This window comes from Diceros bicornis, chromosome 40 (assembly GCF_020826845.1).
Source record: "Diceros bicornis minor isolate mBicDic1 chromosome 40, mDicBic1.mat.cur, whole genome shotgun sequence".
In the NCBI taxonomy this organism is placed as follows: Eukaryota; Metazoa; Chordata; class Mammalia; order Perissodactyla; family Rhinocerotidae; genus Diceros; species Diceros bicornis.
This window is the reverse complement of record NC_080779.1, coordinates 16963922-16976056: the sequence shown is the minus strand read 5'-3', so window position 1 is coordinate 16976056 and position 12135 is coordinate 16963922. Positions and strand designations below refer to the sequence as shown.

At 42.2% G+C, this 12135-nt stretch overlaps 1 protein-coding gene across 4 annotated transcripts in view; it reads left to right on the top strand.

Moving 5' to 3' along the window:
* The window catches only part of ZNF2 (zinc finger protein 2), a 22013-nt gene extending 9878 nt beyond the window's left edge, over positions 1-12135 (top strand). For 2 of the 4 annotated variants that reach the window (XM_058534573.1, XM_058534574.1), the window contains 4 exons: positions 4296-4366; positions 5291-5417; positions 7963-8076; positions 8604-12135. In XM_058534573.1, the coding sequence (XP_058390556.1) occupies positions 4334-4366; positions 5291-5417; positions 7963-8076; positions 8604-9610 (1281 nt within the window). In that variant the 5' untranslated portion in view covers positions 4296-4333 and the 3' untranslated portion in view covers positions 9611-12135. Of the gene's footprint in view, positions 1-4169; positions 4367-5290; positions 5418-7962; positions 8077-8603 lie in introns of those variants that run through there. The other 2 variants (XM_058534572.1, XM_058534571.1) reach the window with 2 other exon arrangements.

The following is a 12135-nucleotide window of genomic DNA, read 5'->3' as shown; positions in this document are numbered from 1 at the left end:
AAACTCATGGTTTTTTAAAATTCAAATTATTTCATATAGCAATAATAATTTTTACAACTTGGCCAGCAGGAGCCAGAGTCATCTGATTTTTCCTTCAGAGAGGTGGGAATAGCTCAAATTCTAAATGTCCAAAACTGTACTTAGTAGCTTTCCCCCAAACCTACTTTTCTGTTGCTCATCTCTGTGAATGGTATCATCATCCACACCGTTACTCGGATCAGTGACCTGGGAGTCATCCTTGCCTCTTCCATCACCCTCAGCCTCCACTTCCAGTCAGTCTGTTCTCTATTCTTAATATCTCGACAGTAGTTCCCATTCTCTCCATTTCTGCTGCCACTACTTCCGTTCAGTTCTTCATCATTTCTTGCTTAATTTATGTAACAGTCCCCTCACTGGTCTGCTCAGCTCCATTCTTGCCCTTCTCTAATCCCATTCTGCCACGGCTACACAGAGAGTGTGGCCACCTGTGTCAGGGGTCCCCAAGATCACCTCACATTCAGGGGTTTGCTAGAAGGACTCAGGACTCGGCCTGTAGTTGTACTCATAGCTAAGGTTATGACAGTGATCTTGCAAGGATACGCAGCCAGATCATAAGGGGAAAAGATAGGTGGAGTCTGGAGTAATCCATATGCAGCCTTCCTCATGCTCTCTCCCTCCGGTGAGGGGGCACACAGAGCACATCCTCCTCCAGCAACAAAAATGCAGCAACATGTATGTGATGTTTCTGCCCAAGGAAGCTCATTAGAGACTCAGAGCCCAAGTTTTTTCTTGAGGGCTGGTCACGTAGGCACCCTCTGCGTAACACACACCAAAGTTCCAGACCCTCTAGCAGGAAAGCAAATGTTCAGCATGTACCACATTGTTTGCACAAGTAGTTTGGGCATAATGGGCCACCCTTCTCTAGGGGAACCCTCCCAAAATCGAAGTTCCCAGGCCCCAGACAAGGGCAAACCTTGCAAGAAGACCTTCCTAAGAATAGCAGTCTAGGGTCTGCTATAACTTTTCTGCATACCACCTTTCCTCCTTTCCTGTTATTTTTCCCATACACCAAAGTAAACACATACGTTTGTTAAAAAAAAAATCGGAATATAAAGAATTGTAAGAAATAAAATAAAAATCACTTGTAATGCTACCCCTCAAGTTCCATTTACATTTTAGTATATATTCTTCCAGTCTTTTCTGTATACAGGTGCATGCACAAATATGTAATTTTAAAATTATGCATTCTTCACTTACTGTTGTGTGAATTTCTTTGGGTTTTTTTCTTTAGATTTTTTTTTCAACAAAGAAAACATTACAGAGTTGAAGTCTCCTGAGTATCCCTTCCCAATCCTGTTTCCTTCCCTTCCCAGAGATGCTCACAATTTGGTGCTTATTGTCCCATATAGATTTTTATAGATATTATTTACCTGTTTTTAAATTTTATATAAATATTATACAGTAAGTCATTCTAACATTTCTAATTTTTTACTCAGTAATTTTATTTTTGCAATTTATCTCTATTATTCACCTGAGTGTCCAGTTCATCTTAATGTATAGTATTCATACACGCACATATATAAAATCACAATTTATCCTGTTGATGGACGTGTAAGTCGTTTGCAGTTTATCACTAGTGGTCTTTTCCCCCATGATTTATAATGCCACCTCAGTCAGACATCAAACTTCCCTGCGTGCCTGGATATGTTTGGGCATTTTCTATTCTAGTCTAATGATCTGTTATCTATGTGGCTATCTTTTCATGAAAATAAATCATTATACCATAAAGGTTAAAAAGTGCTGACAGACCTGGGTTCAAATTCTATCTCAGTCTCTTACAAAGCCTAAATTTCTTAATCTGCAAAACAGTACCTACCTTATTGATTTATGAGGATGGGATTAAACTATCCTTGTAAAGAGTACTTAGCACAGGGCCTGATAAATAGCAAAAGCTCAATGAATGCTGGTTATTAATAATATGATGTTTAATGATATTCCATTGTATGTATGGACTGAACCATAAATTATTTAATCAAATCTCCTATTTTAGAAACAGGATATTTCAAATTTTTGCTGTATTATTGTAAGGATTAAATGAGATAGTACATGTAGAGTGCTTAGGAGGTTGCCTCATAAAACTCAATAAAAGTTAGTGTTGATGATTAATAAAAACCGTTGCATGTATTCTTACTTATTTCCTTAGGATAAACTCCTTGGAGAAAATTGTTGGGTTTTTGAGTATGTGTTCCAAGGCCTTTGATACAGATTACAATGATCTCTCTAAAACAGAAATCTGTTGGTGACACTTCCGTGCTTAAATCCTTCTGTGATCCCCATGCTTATGAGAAAAGGCCCATACAAAGCTCTCCTTGATCTAGCTGGCCTCTGCCTGCCTACTTCTTAAACCTCATCTTTCCCCACAGCTCTGCTCACAACCTAGACATCTGCCGTTCTAAACTAAATTATAGTTGTTGATCTTTTGCACATAAAGACCTGTCTCCTTGTTTTGGGAAAACTTGATATTTTTCCCACCTAGGATGTTCCACCTCTTCCCCCAAATCAAAACTTATCTTAGGGCCGGCCCCGTGGCTTAGCGGTTAAGTGCGTGCGCTCCACTACTGGCGGCCCAGGTTCGGATCCCGGGCGCGCACCGATGCACCGCTTCTCCGGCCATGCTGAGGCCGTGTCCCACATACAGCAACTAGAAGGATGTGCAACTATGACATACAACTATCTACTGGGGCTTTGGGGGAATAAAAGGAGGAGGATTGGCAATAGATGTTAGCTCAGAGCCGGTCTTCCTCAGCAAAAAGAGGAGGATTGGCATGGATGTTAGCTCAGGGCTGATCTTCCTCACACACACAAAAAAAAAACTTATCTTAGGTCTCACTTCTGCCAAGAAAGCTGCGTTGTTCCTCCCTCCCTCCCTCCTGTCCGGGTTAGGCAAGCCCCTGATGTGCTCTCATAGTTTGCCGTGCACGTCGCTTTAGAGCACTTATCCATCCTGTAGTGAAATATGTTATTGTTTGTCCTGTGTGCTAAGCTGTAAGCTTTTGGAGGGCAAGGACAGCGTCATATAGTTTTTGTGCTTGGCATAAATAGTTGGTGCTGAATAAATGTTGGTTGGATGGATGGATGATGAATAACAAGGATCAGTGAATATATTCCCTTGACTGTGGGAGAGTAGTCATTGAGCCACAAACATACCTTTTCCTACTTCTTCCCAGGACCACACTCTCCCTGCCCCACTCATGAATCCCAGAAATGCTTGATTTAACTAGGTTTTAATTAGACTCTTGATTGTGAGAAACTGAGATGTACTCAGTTAAGTAAAGGGAGTTTCGTGAGAAAGATTCACACAAAGCCTAAGAGGGTTAGAGTTTTCTGGAAATCCAAGAACAAATAAGAATAAATAGGGCTGGTCTAGATGCACATTGGAACCCAAGGTGGTACTAGGTGAGTTGAGGGACTCCGGGCCGGGAATTCTTGAGTCTTTGCTTCAGTGCTTCACCACTGATGTGACTGGGCTCTTCTTCCCCTGCCTGTGTTAGTCCCACTGTCTACTATATCATCTCTACCTTGTACCTCCCACGTGCTCCCTGGGTTCTGCTTCCTGGCAATGTTGGCTCCACTGATCCCCATGGCTACTTCCGTCCCTCATGATATCTTTTCAGCTCATCACCCACTTGTTGTACTGACATTTCTTAGTTCACGTTCTTCAGGAAGGATGGCATCTTTTCAAGCCAGATCACATCTTAGTCTACTGGTGAGCCTGTGCATTGCCCACCTGTGGCCTAATCAGTGTGGCTCCAGGAGGCAGACACAGGGTCACATGAAACAAATCATGGCTGCCCAAGGGCTGTTCCTTTAGCACAGGGTATTGCTGTGCATGGGGTATTTTTCCTTTAAAGAGGCTACAGCTATTTACTTGACATGACCTGTCCATGTAGCCATTTATAAAATTTCTTATGCTTTTTGTCTAGTAATCATTTAGGGCAATATTGAGTGTGAATTTGTAAATACAGTATGAGCCTTAATAAGTTCTTGACTCCCAGGAACAGAACTTTGTCTTTATGATCACGATAAAACAACCACCACGTTGTTTTTAGAGTAGCAATATCCACAGCCTTTCCATCCAGTTCTGGGATGGGGTGGACTCGCTCCTCGTCTTGCTTTCTTTTGCCTTCCCTTTTTGTAGGGTATTGAGAATGAAGGCGGGTACGTAACTTTCTGGTATGCAGAGATTTCTTGCGTCATGGGTCAGAAAACGACAAAACAAGACTGGTCTTTCTCATCCCATACCTCTGCCCTATCAGGACTCTGCCCTTTTCTACACGGAGAGCTGCAGGAGGGAATGGCTGCTCTGTCTCCGCCTGCCAGATGCCAGGTGAGGTGGACTTTTATGTTTCTGAAATACTCTGTCTCCAGAATGTAACCACTTTTCTCTCCCTATCCTAGAGCTTCTCTGATCAGACCCCACTAGGTGGATGAAGGACTCCATAGGGAGTGCTTCCTTCCCATTTGACTTATGGTATCCTTCAGGGATCTTTTCTTACCTTGAACATGTGCCCACTAGCCTGTCACCAGGCACAATCCCTGTGGCCTTCACTCTGAGTGATTTTGCCTAAAACCCAATGGTGTGGGTCTGATTGGAAGGTTTGGGGAACAGCGGGCTGGTCCAGTCCTGACTTCCCTGTAGTACATCCATGCGTGGACTGAGAGTGGGCCCCCATATCTCAGGGAGTGTTGGGTTAGTCAGGGGCATGTGACACTTACTGTAAGCACCTCAGTGAAGTTGAGAGTCCTGAAGAGAGTTTGTGCGGGTAGAGACACGTGGCTTACCCCGTTCCTGCCCAAGGACAGAGAGTCTTGAATTCCATGCTCTGGCTTAGAACTTCTGCAGATACACTGGGGTTTTAGGATTGGGGGTAAAGATACAATCTTATAGAATCACAGAGCATCAGAGTGAAATGAGAGGGATCCTAAAGATGATCTAATCATCATTATTTTAAGGATTTGTGGAAAAAAAAAAAAGACAATTGGTGAAATTGGAATAATGTAGGTTAGATAACAGTATAATATCAATGCTGTTTTGATTTTCATAATTATATAGTGGTGTGGGGTTATGACCAAGAACTGCATGCCTCGTGGATTATGCCACTTTCCCCAAGTGCTTCAAAGCCCTACTTTGTCAGAACCATTTCTGTTCTACTCCCTCCACATCCTCCGAGACTGTCATCTTTATGACAATTTTGTCTGGTCTGTGTACAGAGAAGGGTTATGAGTAAGGGAAATTTGATTGTGTTTCCAGGAATCAGTGACGTTCGAGGATGTGGCCGTGATTTTCACAGACGAAGAGTGGAAACATCTGGTCCCTATTCAGAGGGACCTCTACAAGGAGGTGATGCTGGAGAACTATAAGAGCATTGTCTCATTGGGTAAGGAGAGCTTCCCATAAGGAGTGAGACTCTATACTGTGTTAATGTGGGGTTGAGGGGCTAATAACGATACCTTTTCTCCTCCCCCCTGAGTTCTGAACCACTGAGAGACAAGAAAGAAGAGTAGAAGGACATCTCTTAGGTGTACAGCCACAGTGGGCTTCTTAATCCTGAGCCCCAGCATAGGACAGACTTGCTCCCTGAGCCATAAGCAGGCTGGGCAACCACAGGCTCCCTCACTCAGCAGCCTCCCCCCCGTAACACGGAGGGCCAGGGCCGGAGGAGCAGAGCAGGATGTGTGCCTGCTGCAGGAGCTGGCTCTCCAGAGGGAGTGTGAACAGAAGAGGCTGAGTTACACATGCCCAATTCTTCCCCCAATTCACCAGTCAGGTAACTTTCTCAGCTCCCTCGGGAGGACAAAGGTGGGGGGTGGGGGGACGTGGGGGGGACAAGTGAAGAAGTGTTTCTCTTTAAAAAGAGGGCAGTGTGGGAGTGGGAATACAAGGTTGTACCTCAGAGTAGGTCAATAGAAATGTGTTTGATTTTGAATATTTGTCTTAAGTACAGTCTTAGAGAGATGCCCACAGAAGGCGCTTTGCAATTATAGAGACTTATGTGACAAAAGGAAAATTAAGTGGTGCTGATGTCAGGTATTTGTGAGAAGGAAAGTTGGGCTCCTGTAGGTAATGAGAACCTCTCAGGAGCTTCCAGAACAAGAAGCTGAGAGAATGTACAGATTCAGAAACAGGCTTAAAATAAGCAGCACGTGACAGTAAAAGGAGTCACATTGCAGATTTCATGCAAGGCAGGTCAAAAAAGCAAGCATAACACCCCCTGGATTAGCTTAAACAGGCCAAATATGGAAAACAGAATAGAATGTTCAGGGAGCATTAAGAGAGACTGCTGAGCCTTTGTCATGGGCTTTAGCAGGATGAAATATTGGGGAAGATGGAATTCTGAAGGTCAGAGACAGGAAGCCACAGGGAGGTGATGGGTGTGGACGTTTTGTCAGCACAGAACCAACATACAACTGGATAGATGATCCTTGGGTCCAACAAGAAAGTGCTTCTGTCTCAAGTCTGGGGTCCCAGTTCAAGGAAGGTTAGACCTCAAGACTGTTTCTAGGAGGGGATCCATTTTTTAATATAACCAAAAGTGGACAGATTCACTTCTAGAAATTCGTCCTAAGGAAATAATGAGATTAGCAGCCTGTGGTGTTCACAAATGGTCATCATACAGTTGTTTGTTAATAGCAAAACCTTAAAAGCAGTCTGAAATGTCTGTCAGCAGGAGATTAGTTAAATAAATTATGTTATTCCATGCAATGTAATATCATGTAGCCATTAAAATGGTGAGGAGGATCTTTGCTAATTGAAATACAATAATATTTGAAATTTATTATTATGTGAAAAAATCAAGTTTACAAATCAGCATTATTTCATTTTCCAGTTGTTTTAAGTTTTGGTTTTTTTTTTGGTTTTTTAGTGAGAATCTTCTGCCCAAAATGATCTTTTACATGTAAAAGGGACCAGAGTGATATGTAGTATATACATAGTGAATCAGACGGATTTAGAGATTATCTTCTTGTGGATGTCAAAAGAAATAGAAATTATTTTAGATGGGGTAGTCATAATTATTTTCCAAATAAGAATCTCCAATAGTTTATTTATTTATTTTTAAACTGAGATATAATTGTCATTATCCAGTTTTTAACAGAATGTACCTACTGGTATCTTTCAGTATCAAAATGAATAGAAAAAAAGAAAAAAATGAATATAAAGTACAAAAAGTTATTTTTTTTTACTTGTACATACCCCTAATTTTCCTACAATGAACATGATGCACTTGTTTAAATAAAAGCGTAATACTAAACAGTAAACAGACAAACGAAAATGGGCACCTTCATGACACATTTTTACTCACGGTGAACTTTTCTCATTCTCTTCTTCCCTGAGCCAAGGACTCTTTCACCCCATCCTACCGGTGCTAAAGCAAGAAGCATCCCATTCACTTCATGAGGAAGAATAAACACATTAATTCAAACGGATTTTATCAACTTTCTGACCAAATGCTACTTGTTCCTTTTTATTTATTTTATTTGTTTATTTTTTTGTGAGGAAGATCAGCTCTGTGCTAACATCTGCCAATCCTCCTCTTTTCTTGCTGAGGAAGACTGGCCCTGGGCTAACATCCGTGCCCATCTTCCTCCACTTTATATGGGATGCCGCCACAGCATGGCTTGCCAAGCGGTGCTTCGGTGCGCGACCGGGATCTGAACTGGCGAACCCTGGGCCGCCGCAGCAGGGCACGCACACTTAACCGCTTGCGCCACCAGGCTGGCCCCTACTTGTTCCTTTTTAGAAGCTCAGTCTTGACCTCCTTTCAGAGGCTCCTGCATTCTTTCGCATTACTTTGTACTCTGTGTTCCTGGTGTGCGTTTTCCGCCTTTTGCATTTTCTCTCTGAAACGCTTAGAGACTGGGACTAAGCTTTGGAATAGTTGTGTATTTTCATCACATATGGTTTGTTTATTTCTCTGTGAGCAGGACTTCCAGTTCCTCAACCTGATGTGATTTTTCAGTTGAAGAGAGGGGATGAGCCTTGGATAGTTGATCTTCGTGGAGCTGAGGAGAGAGAATGTCCAGAGAATGTCTCTCTAGGTAATTGAGTATGAACAGAGCAGGGCAGAGTTTTGTTGTGTTTTGTGGTTATTATTTGGGTGTGCGTGGGAGGGAGTGTTGGGTATCACCTTTTTCTCAAATAGAGATCTTCTGCTTTAGGGTTTCTTACTATCACCCAGCGGCTTTCATTTTTTTCCTCTACACCTTAAAGTATCATTCATCTTTATCCACGAAATGTTTATTTTCTCAGATCTGTTACATTGCCCAGTCACACTTTGATAGTCCTATTCCTCACCATCCCCTCCACTTAGCATACTCACCTAATTATCATGGCCATGCTTCCAATGGAAAGTCTCCTCTTTTTTGAGATGTCTACCATCAGTTTTATTCCCTGCCTTCTTCATTCCCAAGTCTTGGTCTTTCCCTAGAGTGTAAGACTGTTTGTGGGAGCAAGCAATGCAGTGACCATACAGGACTTCTCAGATTTATCATAGTATCTCTTCTTTCTGCTATAATATTTGCTAGCCCAGGAAAGAAACTGCATCTGTATTTTCTATCCATTCCAGACTGGGAGACTAAGCCTGAGATTCAAGGTGCTTCAGAAGAAGAAAAAACGGAAGGAACGTTGAGGGAAAAGCTTGAAAGAAAAAGTCCTCTGTGTCCTAAATTTGAAGTTCATGCACTGGAGAGGAGGTTGGAAACAGAGAAGGAAAGCCTTGCAGTGGAGACCTACAAGAAATCCGTCTCCCAGGAGGAGAGCTTGCGGCAAGGGTCAGCCCCTCCCAAGAAAATTCTCACTAAAGAGAGAGACCAAGAATGCAGTGACTGCGGGAAGACCTTTTTTGATCACTCGTCCCTTATCCGCCATCAGAGGACTCACACTGGAGAGAAGCCCTATGACTGTCACGAGTGCGGGAAAGCCTTCAGTCACAGGAGCAGTCTCAGTAGACATCTGATGTCTCACACTGGAGAGAGCCCCTACGAATGCAACGCATGTGGGAAAGCCTTTTTCGACCGTTCGTCCCTAACTGTACATCAGCGAATTCATACCGGAGAAAAGCCCTTTAAATGCAACGAGTGTGGAAAAGCCTTCTTTGACCGTTCGTCCCTTACTCGACACCAGAGAATTCATACTGGAGAAAGTCCTTATGAGTGTACTCAATGTGGGAAAGCCTTTAGCCAGAAAAGTATTCTTACTCGACATCAGCTAATCCATACTGGCAGGAAGCCTTATGAATGTAATGAGTGTGGGAAAGCCTTCTATGGGGTCTCATCACTGAATAGACATCAAAAGGCTCACGCTGGAGAGCCTCGCTATCAATGCAATGAGTGTGGGAAAGCTTTCTTTGACCGCTCGTCCCTTACACAGCATCAGAAGATTCACACTGGAGACAAGCCATATGAATGCAGTGAATGTGGGAAAGCCTTTAGCCAGAGATGCCGGCTCACGCGACATCAGAGAGTTCATACAGGAGAGAAACCCTTTGAATGCAGTGTGTGTGGAAAAGTTTTCAGTTCCAAGTCGTCAGTTATTCAACATCAACGGCGTTATGCCAAACAGGGTATAGACTGAGTTGGGTGAAAGCTTTAGTCAAGGAACCTCCGTAAAAACTCAAGATAGGTCTTCCTCATCTTAAACAAAACCATCATTTGATCATTCTGCCTATTCTGGCTGCTATTTCTTTCCTGCCTCTGCTACCACAGTGTTTGAATAAACACTCTCTACTTACTGTGTTATAGAACTGATGTGGGATGCTGGCAATTAGGATGCAACTCTAAAGAGTCAACGTTTTGCCGAAGTACATCAGAAAATAGGATAAATGTCAGGAGGCGATCCTCAGACACACCTCTTGTCTGAGGTCCATGTATCACTGCACTTTAAATAACCAGAGGCTACAACAGGAGGGGAAAGGCAAAATTAGAGCAGTAATGTTGTTTCCAGAACAGCTTTTAGGTCTCTTAATACTACCACTACCACTAGTAGCTAGCACTTATTGAGGCTTATTATGGGGTAAGCACTCAACTGAGAGTTTTGCAAAGAGTAGATTATTTGGTCCTCTCACCAACACTATGAAGTAAGTGCTGTTACTATCCTCACTTTACAGATGTGCAAACTGAAGTTTAGAGGCGTTAAATAATTTGCCAAAGCTGACACAGCTAGTAAAAGGTGAAGCCAAGTCTTGAATAAAGGTCTGCTTTCAAGGTCTCTTCTCTTTACCATTATGCTATAAGGTTTGTTTTATAATTTATGTAGATGTATTATCTCCTCAACTAGATTGTAAGCACTTGGAGGCGTGACTTTTATGTCTTTGTATCTCACACGGTGCCTTGCAAATAATAGGTGCTCAATAAATACTTATCTGAATTAATGACTTTTCTACTTCCAAAGTTCTCTCTATTTAAAACACTTCTTGAATTCACATCCTTTCTCTGAATTTTCACAGTCTAGCCTATACCTTTATCACTTCCTGATGGAAATTCTTCCCTCTTCATTGTTGAAGAAGGGTATGCTAAGCTAGGGTGCCATAACAAGTTAACTCCCAAGTACACAAAGACTCATTTCGCACATAAAATCTGGCGTGAGTCAGTCTGTCTTATTCCATCCTTGTCATTTAGAACGTGTTGCCTCTGAGATCATTATGAAAGAGAAAGCTGGAGGATATTTGGGGATGTTTTTAAAGGCCATTACTTCTGTCCACAACTCATAAACCAGAACCCAGCACCAAGAGGCTGGGAAAGTAAACAAGTACCTTGGTATTTGGTTAACATTAACAGCCTCTGTCACAAGTTACATTTTGCATGTTACTGTTAGACCAATCTTTCCAAATGACCCCTTACTGCCCATCATTGCCTTACTCAAGACCTAAAATAGCTCCCTGTTTAATGAAAGCTTCTCTGAATATTTAAGGTCTGCCTTGATGTGATCCCACATTGCTAAACCTTAAGTTCTCACTCCCAAAACTCTTCTATTCCCTGGGCCCAGCCCTGTATTTTTGTTTTATTAAAGGTCAGGCACTAGGCAACTTTGACTCTAAGCATCTGCATTCCCTTTCTACTTGCTTAAGGTGAAATCTAGAGGAGGAATTGATTCTGGAAGGATGTCTGGAACTTAGCTCACCCTGCATGAATCCCAGTGGACCAAGATGCATTTCTCCTGGGAGTTAAAGTCAGATTCAAGAAGCTGGATTGCCAAACAGGCCCCTCCCCAACCTACCAACAACCCTATTGGTCTACCCTTCTTAGAGCAGATGAGCCGAAGGAAAGACTTTTCCCATGTGCACTTGTGAAGCAACTTGAGGAAAAACACAGAGTGCAGAATCTATTGGAATGGATAATATCTGATTATTTAACTATGTCAAGTAGAAAATAAAAGAGACTATTGACAAACTTTTGGCTGATGACTGTCTCTGAGAGTTCTGAATCTTTAGTGTACTGCCTTGTTAAAGGTAAACTGAAGATCAAGTATTTCCCTAAGATGTTCTGCCATTGTCAGCAAGATGAGACTAGAACTAATTCAGAATTCTAATGGACCTTTGAGTAGAGGATGATTGAAACAGAGTGGGGACATAAATTCCATAGTTCTTCCTCTGTTCCCTGTTTAAACTTGGTGATCTGCAGAGCATTTTTTTAAAATGTGAAGTACTGTTGCTTCTCCTGCTAAAAATTCTGAGCAAAGGGCCATTTTACCTTTTAACTGGTGTCTTCCAATAGGGCATGCAGTAGTGGAGGCCTTAAATTTTGAGGTTTTAGCTTCACCGAATGACCATTAGTAGGGTCAAATCTTGGAATCAGAAATGGGTCAAATTGGAAGTATGCCAGCATTCTTAAGATATAAGGTGAAAAACTTGGTAGTGTTTGTAGGGTTTTAGCCTAAGACTTTAAAAGTGGTTTTGAAGAAATGAAACAATCTCTGGTGCTTAAATAAGCCCTATCTGAGTTTTAAGAGAGAATTGAATACTTCCACGCAAATTAACAGAAGCACTCCGTGAATCAGCTCTTCAAAGAAAAGGATCAGCAATGCTAGGGAACCTTGAGATGAAGAGAATGTGGTAAATAGAGAAAATCGGCACACTGAATCCTGGGACAGAGAGCTGGTGG